This window comes from Sturnus vulgaris, chromosome 1 (genome assembly GCF_052056855.1).
Source record: "Sturnus vulgaris isolate bStuVul1 chromosome 1, bStuVul1.hap1, whole genome shotgun sequence".
Classification (NCBI taxonomy): Eukaryota; Metazoa; Chordata; class Aves; order Passeriformes; family Sturnidae; genus Sturnus; species Sturnus vulgaris.
This window is the reverse complement of record NC_142243.1, coordinates 15,608,580-15,624,988: the sequence shown is the minus strand read 5'-3', so window position 1 is coordinate 15,624,988 and position 16,409 is coordinate 15,608,580. Positions and strand designations below refer to the sequence as shown.

General features: G+C 37.5%; 1 protein-coding gene across 3 annotated transcripts in view; it reads left to right on the top strand.

Annotated features, from left to right (window-relative positions):
- Window positions 1-16,149, top strand: part of WAC (WW domain containing adaptor with coiled-coil) — a 53,846-nt gene extending 37,697 nt beyond the window's left edge. For 2 of the 3 annotated variants that reach the window (XM_014880364.2, XM_014880362.2), the window contains 5 exons: window positions 455-603; window positions 4,144-4,262; window positions 8,923-9,109; window positions 12,191-12,318; window positions 14,653-16,149. In XM_014880364.2, the coding sequence (XP_014735850.1) occupies window positions 455-603; window positions 4,144-4,262; window positions 8,923-9,109; window positions 12,191-12,318; window positions 14,653-14,722 (653 nt within the window). In that variant the 3' untranslated portion in view covers window positions 14,723-16,149. The remainder of the gene's footprint in view (window positions 1-454; window positions 604-4,143; window positions 4,263-8,922; window positions 9,110-12,190; window positions 12,319-14,652) is intronic. The other variant, XM_014880363.2, reaches the window with a different exon arrangement.
- Window positions 16,150-16,409: the final 260 nt, after the last annotated feature.

Below are 16,409 nucleotides of genomic sequence, written 5' to 3'. Positions count from 1 at the left end.
TAGAAACTTAAATCAAAACAATGAATTTACCTACAATAAATGAGTAGGTAAGCAGTACTAATGGTAATATTTAACCGTGGGTGGGGAATTGTTGGTATATGCCTAGAATGGGTTAATAGGTTTCTATATAAACTGTTCTTGCTTTCTTTTGGTTAAATCAAGTTGAGCACTCTAAAATAGGAGTCACAAATGATTTAGTCTCTTCTTGTTTAAAAAGCATTTCCTAATAGCTTCTTCTCTTTCCTCCTCCTCTGAAATTTTAGAAGTGGGGAATTTAGGGGAAATGCAATTCCTTAGGTAGGATTGTTGTTGAACATGTGATTGTTCTGGTTGCTCACAGTGAACGCATTTGTGTATCATCTAATATAGCATACTCCAAAGTGCCAAAAGAAAACCTAATTCACATTTAAGATTGGAAATGATTTTATTAAAAGCAATTTTTTTTCCTTTACAGCTCAGCCATCTAATCAGTCTCCAATGTCTTTAACATCGGATGCCTCATCGCCAAGATCATACGTGTCTCCGAGGATAAGCACGCCGCAGACTAACGCTGTTCCACTTAAACCTTTGATGACTACGCCACCAGTATCGTCCCAGCAGAAGGTAAGCTCCTGTTGATTTGTGACATATTGTAGTAAGAAGCCATTATACATGATACTAAGTATTGCTCCTATATATCCATGTGCACACAGTTGTATATAGGATCATAAAATATGTGTGTTATCTTTCCCAATAGAAACAAACAACTGGAAGCAACTACTTGACTGTATTTTGGCACTGCAGCTTCAGCAGGAAATCTAGTTTACTTTTCCTGAAGAAATTCTTGTGCTGGCTTCAGAGGCTGTCTGGAGATATTACCAAGGCATTCATATTCTAGCATATTTAAATAGAAACAAGAAAATACTTCAAAGGCAACAGCTGACACAATTCTCTAAACTTACCCAATAAAAGATGTTCAGAATGGGAGAGAACTTCTTGAGGAAATGAACTTGATGTAGTGTCAGATTTGGTTTAGAAATGTTCTAGATGTTTACAGATCAATAATACCATGTCCTTTTCCCTTCCTGCCCCCTCACCTCTCTTTGTTCAGAATTCCTTCATTGGATCAGTGACTAGAAAATGTAAATTGAAGCTGACGTATAAGCTCTTGAGGTTTTTTCTAAGAAGCATGACTGTAGACTTTGGGGAGAGATACCCCCACATTCCTAAAATCTGTGTTCTCTATCACCACCCTGCTTAGCTAAGGTGTTTTTTTCTCAATTTTCTGCTCATAAGCATACCTCTAGTGTCTTGGATACTTTTGAGGAATACTTTTCAGGAGAACACGTGGCATTTTTCATTATATTCAAAATGCTTTATTTTCTTTAATCAGATATTTTTCATGGCTACAAAGAAAACTTAAGTTATTCTCCCAGTTTCTTGTGAGTGACAATGATACAATAAATTACAAAAGCTTCATGTGCGTACCAGTACTGGTTGTTACCTTGGTTTCTTGCCCCTGGATTGCATCCTCAACCTGTGTTCACATCCAATAGCTAGGTGGCAAGTAATGAAATTACCAAATAGCAACGTTGAAATATTTGGCACTTCCAAATCCTGAGATAAGAAAAAGAGTCTTCTTAAATTGTGTACTGTCGAAAACTGGAAGTAGAGCTCCTCTGGTCTCTACAGCCCAGAGATTGTTTGTTAGTCCCAGAAGTAACAAATTTTGGTTCAGCAGCAGATACTTTGCCAGTTCAGTAAGGAAAGAACTATCTTGATAGTTCTTGTATTTATGTAGCTCAGTTTGTGAGATGGGAACTTTGGTGATAGCTCCAGTGTGAGCATGTGTGTTTTAGTAGCCTGTTGGATATGTCAGTCAGGCTAGCTTGTCCAGTTGTAAGGTTTGAGGTAAGTTATGCCTAATCAAGACGTGATGCTGTGCACACACTTGATTTTCGAGCACATGTGCTTAGGGTAGACAAAGCTGAGCTGGCCCTGTGCAAGAGCCCAATGCCAGATGCACAGGTATTTGAGCTGGCTGTGGTGCTACAGTAGTGCCATTGGCACAGTACTATTGCTTAGGACTGCTTGAACATGTCAGTTCTGTTTTCAGACTGAAGCTGGTGTGTCTGCCTGCAGGTGTGCTGTGTGCAGCTCAGGGGTCACAGACTGCAGGAGCCTGGGTGTCATCTTTTGCCTTTTAGCTGTGCCTGTGTTGTGTGATCAGAAATTGTTCTGAATTTCTGCAAAATAGCTGTGTAATGCACCTTGCACAGACTGGTCAAGCTCAGTGAGAATGTTACTTTTGGTTGGGTGGTTTGTTTATTTTTTGAATTTATTTAGCCCTTACTATTTTTCTGTTTCTGCTGTATATATTTACAGTCTTTGAAAGACTTGGAAAACATGGAATAGTTGAGAGGTTTTGTGGTTCATTTATCTTATAAATCCCACCTTTTCTTTAAGGTCCTTTTTGGTTGTTTTTGGTTTTTTGTTGTTTTTTTGTTGTGGTTTGGTTTGGTTTTTTCCTGTTTGTTTGTTTTGTTTTTGTTTTGCTTTGTTTGTTTTGTTTGTTTCTTTGTTTTTTGTTATTTTTACCAGCCAAGGAGCTGGTTACTTTACCAGTTTGGATCTGCAGCATGATCCCATTATTGCTGTTGGACTTCTCTTTTGAAATTGTTCTCTTTGAGCAACTTGGTTTAATGTCTGCTCACAGGCTGAGCAAAATGCAGGCATCAACAGCAAAGTTCTTCATGTCACACATTTTATAAAGGTACTTGTGTAGTCTGTTCTCATAAATCAGCTTACTGACTGCTACTGTTTCACCCCCTTCAACTGTATAGTTCTGTTTATTTCAACAGCAGAGTGATCTTACAGTTATCTTGCTTTTTCCTTTTAGTGCCATGGGCTTTTCATGTGTTCCTCAGACTTTTTTAGTATATGCCTATTAATCAAAAAATCAAAAAGAACACGTTTTCATTTTGATAATTTTAAAAAGTGACTTTTCCTCTTGACATATAAGAATTTGAATTTGCATTAAGACCCCCTGCTGTGTATTTAAATGAATCAAGTTATGTCTTGAGTTTGCTTTAGCAGATAGTGTCTGTGTCTTTTCAGATAGCGTCTACCATCTGTGTTTGTTTCACAAAGTCTGTTTCTAAAATAGAGAATTTCTGGAGGTTCAGGTGACCACTAGTTAGTTAGTAATCTACACTAATGTGCAGTCAGCAAAGGCCAGACAGGCTGGAAAGTTTGGGGTTTTTTGTCTTTATGGATCCCTAAAAGCCGTTTTTTCTTTGCTCCCTCCCTTTTCTCATTAAATTGATAGTTTGATTTTGTGGAGTGGTAGATAAATTTTGAAGCCGAATCTCTCTTGAATGTACTTTTAAAATTGACTGAGGTATGCAGAGTATTGGGGAAGATGAAGTATCTTGAAGTTAATTTGCTGTAAATTAGACATTACTATATTCCCACACTTCTCATCCTGACATAGTTCAGAAATACACAGAGAAGACTGTATCTTACTGCTGGTATCTTAATACCTTGCACTGAATGTGTACTACGGAGGAAAAGCAGGAAGGTACTGATGACTATTTATGTAGACACCTGTGAGTTTAGAACTTAGAGAAAAGGGAGCAGCAAACTGATAAATATGCTTTAGATTTTCTTTTTTTTTTTTTTTTTTGATAGAGATGTTTTTAATATGCTTGTGATGTAATTATGTTCTTGACACTGTGTAATGTATTTTCAAGTAGGGAGCTCTTAAGTTTGTACATGAAGATGTTATTTGGGTAATGAACAACTCTTCTGAGGCTGAAAATTAGCTCAGTGCTCAGATGGAAGATAGTCAAAAATAATCTCGAGTTGAACTGTTTTGCTTAATAAGCTTGCAATATTTTGACAAGTCACATGAGCCTAAATTTGCTTCTGTTATGTCTATTAATAACCCCTACTTAGTAAAAAAAAAATCTTTTTGTCACAGCTGTGTAACTAGAATTTTTTTTAGAAGAACACCTTTTGAAGAGGATAAAAACTGTGTCAACAAAAGGCCTTGTATCAGAAAAACCCCACAGGTTTTGAAACTGTAATTTCCTTGGTTTTCTCTGTTTCTTAACACTTGCTCTTTACTGTGGAGGAATTCTAATGAAAACTTGTACTTTCCAGGTTGCTACTCCAGGTGTTAAACAAGGACCAGCTTCCCAGGCAGCACCTCAGCAGCCAGTAATAGCTGACAAGCAGGCGGGTCATGAGCCTGCCTCTCCACGAAGTCTTCAGCGTTCAAGGTACATTGAAATGCTTCTCTGTTCTGTCATTAGTTTTTTATCTGCATTCAATGTGTGTTGTATATGTTGCAGTTAGTGGACTCTTCTTTGGCCCATTTATTGATTTAACTGCTGCTGCTGCTGAGATGATGCAGCTGAGTATCTTTATTACATAGTTAATGTGGTAGATTCTTCATTTTTGGGGTAATCACTCGACCATTCTGACAAAAGCAAAATGGAACTCATAGTTGTATTCTCTCACTCTGGTGTCAATTTTACAAGTGATTGCTTGTATTGTAACTTCAGAGTTGGGAGTTTCTGTCTCTGTGCAGTTACAGAATCTGTGATTTGCTTAGTGTTAGATGTTTGTGGTGTTTTGCTGTAGTGTAGTTTGATTTTGAAATTGGCATGATTTTTTGGTTTGTCAGGTGATTTTGCTGCTCTAATGAAAAACGTTAAAAATTAAGTAAATTTCACAAATACTTTCCTTAGCCAGACTTTTTTGTCAGCATTGCAACTTACTCAGATGTTGCATGATAACAGCATTTAACAATTGATTTACAAGGTGGGTTTAGAATCTGTATCTTGTTTAAAATTTTTCTTCTGGGGACATGGACTCTTCATAGTAGTGTCAGATGCTCTGTGTTTTGTCATTGGTTCCAGGGGCTGTAACCAAAGATGTGTCATGAGATCCTTTTGTGATGGAGTCATGGTATAGAACTGTGGCAGGAAGCAGTTGACATTTTTAGAGGTTCTGTAAATCTACAGTTCTTAATAGTTGAATTTTTAGAGTGATTGAATAAGGTGTGTGTTGTGGTATGGTATTAAAAAACAAGCAAAAAACCAAAACCCAATACTCCTGCATTGTTGGCATACCTGAAGCTACACGTGGTGGTCCTTTCCAGATCATAAAATAGTGAGGTCCTTTTATTTGCCCTTCTGGGACTAATAACAAAGGGGACCTTTGTTTTCTTTGTTGGTTTTGACTGTTTGCTTCTGTGGGGAGAAGGGATTTGTTTTGTGTTTTGAGTTTTTTTGGTGGACTGGGTTATCTGTTGTGTGCTTGTCTTGTCCCAAAATCTGACTTTACTGGAGACCCTGCGGTATTGACCAGTTTGAGGGTACAGACACAAGCAAGTCAGAAGTTCAGAGTTGTTAATGTAGGCTGTTTTACAGACACTTGATTCTAGTCTTTGTCCAATTACAAGCCTGTAACTAATTTATCTCTTCTAGGAGAATAACGGCAAAATGTCCAGCTCCAGTCCTAGTAATTATGAAGGGTGCTATTTAAATCTTTCTGAATTACAGTACCAAAAATAAAATTACACTTTGCAGCCAGCTAAGGTTGAGGAATTGGTGAGGTTTTGGGGAACAGCTCTGTCACAGACCTTTTTGTTCTTTGCTCATCACCCTTTCCCCACAGGGAGTCTTCTTAAGAAAGATAGTCTTATTCTTGGAAACCTTTACTATGGCTTGGAGTCTGTGAGAGTTGATACTGTTGGGCATTTGGCCTGCTAGTCCATACCTCACCCTCCTTTTGCATTACATGACTTTGAACTCCAGCATGACCTTTACCTACAGTGAGTTTAGGGATCTGCTGTCTCTGCAAACCATTGCTCCATTTGGCATCAGCGTTTTAGTGGAAGAAGCTGAGTTTGCCCCAGCACTGCTGAAGCAGGGTGTTGTGCAGGTAGCACAGCCCCATGGCTGAGGGGGAGGCAGTGTCCAGGCCACAATGAAGGATACTGAGACAGTGTTAGTATTGTTCAGTATCCTGTATCTCTTGAATTAATACACAGAAGAGTTTGTGACTCTTCTGTATTGTGCACTGTGAGTTCACGTGATTTCAGTTTGCTTTGGAAGCATCTCATTCTCAACAAGTGGAAGATTAAGGAATGGGTGACTTAGAAAAGCCTCTGTGACTGATATTTTCTTCTGTTGAGTGCAGTGGAGTTGAATGAAAGTGGACCAGCTCAGATTGATTTACTTACTTGCTGCATCCAGGCAGTATGTCTGAATTGATACGGTTCAGATGATTCCTTTGTAGGTGAAAGCAGTTGGTTGGATTGGGAACTGCTCTTGGGAGCTAATGTCCTTTACTTCAATAGGAGTGAACAACAATTTAACAGACTGAACTGTGGACAGATGGTCCAAAATCTTTTTAGCTCTGTGAATTAAGGTTGCATTTTTCTCCAGCTTAAATACAGATTAATTGAGCAGAAGTTAATCACAACTACATTTCCTTGGCTCATTAAAAATTTTAAGTGAATGGAGCTAAAATTATTTTTGACTTGTTGGGGTGGAAACACTGTGTATTAAAACCTGAGTAGCTATTGCTAACTTTGAAGAAGTGAACATTTCGGCCATTTAAATTGGTAGATTAACATAGGTCAGGCATACAGTGAGTCTGTCTGTCAGAGATTATTCCAAAGATGCACCATGAATTATGGCTGCTTTAAAATTCAAACTAAATGAGTACTTCCATAATTAATAGTTTAATCAGGTTCTTTTTGTTTTCAGAAAGGACTGAGCAATTTTTTTCCTTTACCTTGGGAAAGTGCTGTGAAGGGAGATATTTAAAATATATTCCATTTTTTATGTTGTAAAATTCCGATGTTTGTAGTAGTGTATTTCAGAACCATTGTGTTCTCGTACCCTTGTTACAGATATTTTTGCCCCTCTGGAGGCATTCTGTTACTTGGAACATAGTCAGTCTTCAGCTCAGCTAAGGCAAGTGTTTGCTTTTAGTGAAGCATTTGAAAATACTGTGGTGGTTTGGAACAGTCATTGCTGCATTCGTAGCTCCCCCTGCTGCTAGCATAGCAGTGCCTAGGATATTTTATGACAGTATATTTTAGTCGTAATTAAGACACTACTTTATTTTTGAAAAGCCCACAGATTTTATGTATTTATTTTCTTGAAATGTTGATGTGTTAGAGTGATTTTTACTGATGAATTAGAAGACAGGCTGATAAATGAAGAGGAGGCTAGTCACAGGGGGAACTTTAATTCTAGTAGAACTACGGAGTAAATAAGGTTATACCTGATTTCTACTTAATTAATGAAAGTAGCCTTCTCTGCACCATCACTATGCTGATGCTAAATTAACACATTGAAACTATGAATAATTTACTTTGGAACTGAATGCTAGTTGTGGTCTAGTTTGGTCCCAGTTTAGTGCAGGACTGGCAAGTTTGAATTGCTAAGGGCATTATTTCAGTGATTTTTTTTTTTTTAATATCTCAGAATATCTTCTGATACTTGACTGCCCTTATGGTGATTTTTTTTTCCTTGTGTTTAATTAGAATTTCCCTTGTTGCACCTTATCTCTACGTCTTGTGCTATCAGTGCACATCTCTGAAAAGAGCCTGTTCTCCCCAAAAGTAGTAAAAATCTGTAAAAAGATCCCTCGATCCCCTTCCCCTCAGCCTTCTGTTTTCCAGACTGGATAAACTTTAAGCTTCTCCTGATACAGCATGTGCTTCAGCCCCTTAGTCGCCTGTGTGATCCTCTGCCACATTCCTTTGCTATAGCAGTTCAGTTCTTGTCTGGTTTTAGGCTTCCCACTACACAGTGCTCCAGATGCTGTGACTCACATAAACTCTGAAAAGAGGCGAGGAATTGTTTTTTTTATAGGGGAACTGCTTCATCCCTCTCGTCGACTTGGTGACTCTCTGGCTTTGTTCCAGCAGGTCCATGTCAGACATCCAGTGTGTTGGCTGTAATTCTTAACACTGTAATTCTTTGCAAGTGTAAGTTGATTAGGATAAATGTCTGGGCATTGGACTAGAAAAATAGTTGTATTTTGTAGGGATGTTTTCAGTCTTCAAGGGGACCGACAGGTAAGGTGATGAATCAAAAGTCCTTTAAAATTTGGTTCTTCTTCATAATATTTTCTTCTTGCTTGCAAATGGTATAAAGTTTTAAGAAGTAGACTGAAATAATGGCCTGTGTTGAGAAGCTTCTGCCAGTGGGAGAGTGGTACTTACACGATTAGTGCTACTATTTCTTAGTGTATGTATTGCCAAAGAACATTTAACTGTGAGGTACCATCACTGTTATGCTCAGTATGTTCCAGTAAAGCAGTCAAGTTTGCTGGCTACAAACACACTGCTCCTGTGATACATCTGTTCTCCTGAGTGCATTCAGTGAAGATGTACAATGTCACACAACCATGTAGGTTGTGTTTCGACATGAGAGTAAACTCCTCAAATCCCGTTTGGCTGTATTTTCAGATCAGGACATCCGGCATTGTTCTTAATGATTATTGTGGCAAACCTCTATTGAATAAACCTCTTTGACTCCCATCTGATACATGGTTACTGAAAATCTTAAGGTTGCAGCTGTTTGAAGGAAGAACACAGATGTATATATTTTCTATCCAGCACCATCTAGGCACAGCTTGCATCTCTTGAACAGCTCTCAGAGTTAAAAACCAGACAAACACAAAACTCTACCAAACAACAAAAACTTCCTGTTACATTGTAGCACTCAGTTCCAATAAAAGTTAGAGGTTTGTAGAAAGGTGGCACAGGCTGGGTCTACCAGAAGTATTTACTTATGGTTTGAAGACTTCATATATTTTTGTGCCTGGAAGCAATGAATTTTCAGTGTTCATTTTCTCTGTAGGTTTTTGTATGTTTTTAAATGCTCACTTACTTTTTTTAATTCTTTCTTCTAGTAGTCAAAGAAGTCCATCACCAGGTCCAAATCATACCTCTAGCAGTAGTGCATCAAACTCAACACCTGCACCACAGAATACATCTGTACGACCCACATGTTCATTAACACCTACGCTAGCAGCACACTTCAATGAAAACCTTATAAAGCATGTTCAAGGCTGGCCTGCAGATCATGCAGAAAAGCAGGTGAGTACTCCTTTGTTACCTGTAAGAGTGCATAATGTGTAGCCTGAAATTTGGGTTTCTTACTCAGGTTGCTTTTGCTAGGAATTGAAAATATTAAAATACTTATGCTTGTCCTTAGCCAGAAGAGAGGAGAGGAAAGAGGGATTGGGCCAGACCTGTAGGTTTTATGTGTTTGTCTTTAGTGGTTGGGCATTTTCAGTCTCACTTGAAGTATCAGTGCTTTTGAAATTGCCTCAGATGAGTAACTATCCTCATAACTGTTTTCTTACTTTTAAAGTTCTGTTGAAATTTGCAGAGAACATAAGAGTTCAACATATTTTTTTATAATGATATTTTGGTTATGAGGAAAATGTTATAAATTAGGTACAGAGTTATTTGAGACTACTCCACAGTTTTAGTTACTGGCTTGTTAGTTCTACACAGTGAAAAAGAAACTCTACCTTGTTTGAAAATTCATGTAGAGTACTCAGACTGAATTTGGGCTGTTTTTACATAATGGGAAATCCAGTCGAACTGCCATCAATATATTATAGCTAATTGCATGAAACCTGTTCTGTTGTAGTAATACAAGGAAACTGGATGCATGTCAGCTGCTTGGAATGTATTACTCAAAGGAACCATATTGGTTATTGAATCTAGTTCTGTTCTTTCCGCAGGCAGCCCTATTTGATGCAGTCTGTTAGGGGTAATAATCTTACCTAGCCCAGTATACTTTGGTCTTTTAAAGAGTTGTTGCATGCTGGCACAAGTCTCCACGGGAGACTTTTGGGTAGTAGCTTGCAAGATGACTCTTAAAAGCACAGTCTAAACTGAGACCCTGTTAGGATTCTTGCTTCTTTTCATTGATTTTTTTAAAATCAGTTTTAAAACATTACCAGCCTGTACTGAGCCATTGCCATGGGGTGTCTTTAAGGAAATGGTGTAGCACAGGCATCAACTATGGCTTTGGTCTGTAGTTTTGAAAGTGTTATTTTCACTGTGTACTTGAATTCACAAGTATCTTAATATAGAAAACAGATTTATGCAGTGCAGAGGTTTTGGGGGGTTTTTTTCCCTTGTTGGTAATAAAGAGATCAAAAAACTCAGCTAATGCTAGGCAGTCATGTATTCAGTTGGGTACTTCTCCCTTTGTGCTACATGCTATGTGCTGTATTGCCCTGTCCGCTGTTTCAGATGATTTCACATGATGGTGTGATTTAAAGACCAGTTTTGAATAGTAACACTTGAGGCACCTAAGTGACATATTTGATATGAAAGTGAATGAAAGTAGAGGTGCAGTATGTAGTGAAGAAGATAAGGCCGATCAAAGTGGAGAGACTAAAAATGCAGTGCCTTGGTTTCTTCAGATAGCTGTCAGATATATAGTGTAATTTGAATTTAGGGCAGAAGAGCACATGCCAGAGGAAACTGAAAACTAAATAAGTAAATAAATTAGAAGAATCGGGACAGGTATGTGCTAAAGCAGTTAGACTTGAAGAAATGTGCTCTGCAGTAGTTAATAGCTAAAACATTCTTGAATTACGCCAGTTACCTCACGGAATTCATAAAAAGCACTTAAAACTGAAAAACAATTCAGTAACTGGAGCTGTGCAGAGAAGACATGGGCAGTTTTATTCTACTGGAGACCAGGATACTCCTGGATGTTAACAAACTCCAGGAAAGAGAACTTATAGGGAATTACAACACAAAATGCTGCTTTGAATTGGAGAAACGCCAGAAGTTGAGGAAGACCTGTGCTAAATAACATTATTTTTGGGAAGGAAAATTAAGTATACAAGTACCTAAGCAGATGTGGATGAATCCCAGTAGGCAGCTAAGCCCCACACAGCCACTTACTTGCTCTGCCCCAGCTGGATAGGGGAAACAATTGGGCAAAAGTGAGAAAACTCAGGAATTGAGGTAGAAGCAGGTTAAAGAGTAGAAGAGGATGAGGGAAGGTGATGCAAAAGCAGTCTCTACCGGCCAGCCAGTGCACAGCCAGTCCCTGAGCCATGGAAATCCAGTAGCACTGTCCCCCACTTTTACTGCTGAGCATGACACATTGTATGGTGTGGAATATCCCTGAGGTCAGACCGGGTCAGCTGTCCCAGTTTTGTTCCTCCCTGCCTATTGTCCACCCACAGTGTATTTGCTGGTTGGAGAGGGGGTCAGAGAGAGAAAAGGGAAAAAAAAACCCTTGGTGCTGTGTAGGGTCTGCTTAAAAATAGCTAAAACAATATTGTATTGTCAGCGCTGGCTTGGTCACAGATTCTAAACATGGCACCACCTGGACTGCTATGAAGAGAATTAATTCCATCCCAGCCAGACCCAGTGTAGCAGAGGATAATATTGCTAAATAGTAATGCTGCAGGGAAGGCTGTATTTTGAAACAATTTTTCCATGTGCTACTTGAAAGAAAACCTGTTACTTATTACACTGTAATACACAGGGCTCAGAGTAATTATACTGGTCTCCTTGGTGCTGTTGAGGAGTTCTCTGGAGTCATATCCAGTTCAGTGATGACACTTCAAGAAATGCACAAATTGGGAATTCAGTAGGTCATGCCCTTTAAATTTACACTTCTGCTTGTTTAAAGCTGACTAAGTGGGAATATTAAAGTAATGGAGTTGGTCTGTTAAAGAACACCTGAAGAGGGTTGCAAAATTTGTTTTGTCAAGTAGAAGGTAGCTGGAAAGAAGATGGCATTCAGTTATTTTTGTCACTAGGGCTTAATTAGATGGAAAATTTAAGTCTGCCACTGGAATAATGGCAGACTTTGGACTACTTGAAAAAAATTATTTTAGAAACTCCAGGCCCTGTCACATACTGTCTTTCAAGATGGTTGGGTAAACATGTATTAGGATCAAGAAAGTCTGCCTTAGCATAGACGTGAGTTAGACAGTTTCTGGGCAGCAGTGTTGTTTATTTGTGTTTCAGAATGGGCTTTTGTAGAGAACTTAATGTGCTTCTGATTTAATACTCCCTTTTGAAATTAGAGTGCTTTGCTGTTTCAAGAGACACTCATCCAGCAATTCTCTGGCTACTGCCAGTTGTTTCCAGTGCATGATTTAAAATCCTAACCTTTATGTTTAACCACTGCAGGCATCAAGATTACGTGAGGAAGCCCATAACATGGGAAGTGTGCATATGTCAGAAATTTGTACTGAATTAAAGAATTTAAGGTCTTTAGTTCGAGTATGTGAAATTCAAGCAACTTTGCGTGAGCAAAGGTAAGTGTATGCTCTGTGCTTATCTTCAGTTTTCAGGGTGTTATTAGAACTTCCATTCTGGTATTATTTTGCATGAGTTCTGTTTGCTGATGACTTTATAAGTACAGCAGTACTTGCCATGTTTGCAAACTGTCTTCCCTGTGTACATTCTGCCTGTTTCTCTCCACTAAATAGAACCAGATATGCAATTTCTGTATCTAATTTTACTTGGATAGAAAATAAATATCTTTGCTGAAACCTTAGTGCATTACAAAAAAGTGATTGACTCACTGTATTTCAGCATGCTTCTGGTGTATCAGCCCATATTTAATGCACAGATTGCATAGGTACATATCTGCACAGTTTATCCTGGTCTGAAACACTACAGTTGATATGAGAGGTTCAATATGTCTGAAGCCAGAGCAAGTTTGAATGGGTGTAATTTACATCACAAGCTAAGGAAAAATTAATGTTTGCTTATAGCAAAGTAGATTTTAGGTCAGTGATAGAAGGTGTCTTGTGTATCACTGAAGTGATACACAGCCATGCTTTTGAACACTTTTGTGCAAGATTGGAAACTGTAATCATAAAATACATACTCAAAAGATTCACCAGTAAGCATGATTTTGTATCTGCTTTCGTACTCAGTTTTCTCTTCCAATGATGTTATCCCAGCTATTAAGTCACACTAGAGTTTGAATACAGTGCTTCTGATTTACTGTTTGAAGCCACCTTAATTGCATTGCATGGTGTTAAAATAGCTGCATTTATCATGGAAGCTTTTGCGTTTTGGCAGTTAGTGAAACAATCCTTTAGAAGCAGGCTATAATATATTTGTAAACCTTTCCTGATAAAGAATTAAAAATTCCCACTCTTTCTGAAGCTTTATTTCATAAAATACTTTGCATCATTCACTACACGAATTAAGATTTTTGTAGTATATTTAATGAACCTCTTGGTTTCGTCCGGTTTTAATTTCCTAAGATGTCATTTGTCTGTGACTGCACATTTGATTGAAATAACATGTCAAATGTCATTCTTCAGCTCATCAAGTAGCACCTTCTTTCTTGTACTCTTTGTATCCTTAAACTGTCAATGGATAATTCTTATTATGACTTTGAGCCTGTAGTAACATGTATCTTTTATTTTTGCTGCAATCCCAAAGATGTGGAATACAAGGCATAAGTAAACAAGTTAATGGGGGGAGGCTTTCATAAAGGATGGGATTATCGAAATCAGTACACTTAAATGATGATACTATTTCAGTACTTCTGCACAGAAGAGTACTACTTAAATTTCTTCTAAGAAGGAACTTCATCTCTAGACAAAGAACATACGTTGTTTGAATCATAACTGACAGCATGTGAAAAGGCACTTTTCATTGATTGATATATTTTATATGCCTGTGCCTTAAAGCTAAATGTTATCTTTTCAGTGTATAGACTAATATATTAATTTCCACCCACTTTTCAGTAGAAAATTATTTTTTAATGAACTGGGCACATATTTGTAAAGTGTTCCACAAAAGTGCTGAACTGATGCTTTTTCTGCATTTATTAAATTTGCTTCAGACTTCATAGAATATTTGTATAAAACATAAACTCTCCCTGTGTATTTTCTTACTTCGCCGACATGTTTGCGTTACACTTCAGCATCATGAAAAGTGGTTTCAAAATGTTCATTAAAAATTCTGGGAAACAGTCCTGTGAACCAGATGTTTGTTAGTTGCAGTAATTGCTTATGTCAGTTGAGAACAAGAAGAAAAATGTATAAAAAGTTCTGAGCAATATTATTTATTTTTAAGCAAGGTGTAGTTACAACTTTTTTTTCTTAGATGCCCTTTAATGTTGCCTCAAATGTTTTGAGATTGGAACTTACCATAACTAGAGACTACCAATAGCCACAGAGCCAAATACTTTTTAAAAAGCGTGAGAGAGGAAAACTCACTTTTTAAAAAAAAATTAGCACTTTGGGTTGTTTTACAATCTGGAAGACTGTGTGCCACAAGCATAATGCTGTTCTCCAGCTTATTCAGTTACTTGGCTTACTTGCCAGTGTCCTGCTTTTTCTGGGAGCTACATTCCAGTGGAGAGCAGACCTGAACATAACTCTGTATCAATCGTAGTAGAAATGGAGCAGCTTAGTTTTTTGGACTGGTGTCAAACGCACTAAGCCTTTGTGCATCTGCATATGGCTGGAGGTTATTGAACAGATTGGGAATTAACTTGATACCTGAATTTTTTAATGGGGCTAAGCAACTTGGTGTCTTTCACTGAGATTGTAGAAGTGCTTGTGTACTTAATTAATACATCTGTGTAATGGAAATGTTTATAATTTGTTTCTTTTCTCTTGCAGGATACTATTTTTGAGGCAACAAATTAAAGAACTTGAAAAGCTAAAGAATCAGAATTCCTTCATGGTGTGAAAAGTTGTAAACAATTGCACATGGTTTTGAGTACAGGAACTATTAAACTGATGCCCAGTCTTAACACTTTTGAGCTGCATTTGAGTAGACTTTGGACCGTTGAGCTGGGCAGAAAAAAAAGTTGACATGGGGAAGGGGACAGGAGGGAGTCAAATTCAGGGGAAAGATACAAGAATGATTTGTAAAACCCTTGAAATGTAGATTTCTTGTAGATGTATTCTTCACGTTGTAAATATATTTTGTAGAGTGAAGCCATGGGAAGCCATGTGTATCAGAGCTTAGACATCCAAAACTAATCAATGCTGAGGTGGCTAAATACCTAGCCTCTTACATGTAAACCTGTCTGCAAAATTAGCTTTCTTTTTTTTTTTTTTCTTTTTTTTTTTCTTTTTTTTTTTTTTTTTTTTTTAGTTAATTTATCATTCAGAAATTTTTCATTTCCTAAAATTCAATGCAAGCGCCAGGCGATTTGTGTCTAAGGCTGCAACAGTTTGGGCAATGTACAAAATACCACGAAACAACTGTTTCCACACTTGCACCGAGTCGAGAGCAGTGCTTCTCCATTTCTGTTTTACAGAGAAATGTTTTTCATCTTCTGTGTTCCATTTCCCCGTGAAATCCTAAATCTGATTTTATCAGCTTTTTAATGCTTCTAATTTTCTCTTTTCTTAAGGCACTGTTGCTATGGCACTTTTTCTATAATCTTTTCATTCCTGTGTACAGTAGCTTAAAATTGCAGTGATTGAGCATAACCCACTTGTTTGTATAAATTATTGAAACGTATTTCCATTTGCACCCTGTAAGAATGGACTTAGAGTACTGCTGGGCATGTGTGCTGAAAGTACATTACTTGCTCAAATATAAGGAAATAGCCCAATGAACATGTTAACATGGTTGTGGGAGGGGAAAGAGGAAAAAAAAAAAAGCTAGTCAGATGTGAATTGTATCTGTTGTAATAAACATGTTAAAGCAAAGAAACACTGGTTTTCATTTCCTTTGGTCAACACATTAAAATTTGGTCTTTTTGGGGATTCTTTATTAGAACTGTTCTTGTTGAACATTTTTGTACTTAAATAATTCCTCAAGGGAGGTTTTGTTTAAAGCTTGTAAACAGGAAAATATGTATAAAATATTTAAGGAAATATAAAATTCAACAAGGATGATTTAAGACACCTCCCCAACAGTTGTCATATGTTAACTCCTGGTTTACCTGTCTTGATATTATGACATTTCATTTCGAAGGATGTTTGTGTTGTAGCTAACTGTTTAAGTCTGGTGCTGACTGCTGTTCTTAACCATCACAAAACGCTGAATTTGTGTAATTGGAGCAACTCACCGTTTGAAAATGGTGGAAAAGCTCAGCTTTGTATATTGTTTCCTAAAGTATATTAAAAATAAAAAAGAAACTATTGCTACTACAAAATAAACGTGACTTTTTCTTTGCTTAAAAATGACAGAAATCGTGGTGGCAGTACTAGTTTAATATTTGTAGAGGTGTATATGTCACAGCAGTCTGTTAAGTAGGAAAGATAGTAGGAGATAGATTTTTAAAAAACCAAAACTTAATGACGCAGGTGTTGACATGTGAACATGCGATGCTTTGTGTTTTGTTCCTAAAAAATACTTTCCACACCAGAAATGGTACTCGATTTTTTGTGTTGAGTGAGTTTGGACTGATTTTTAAAAT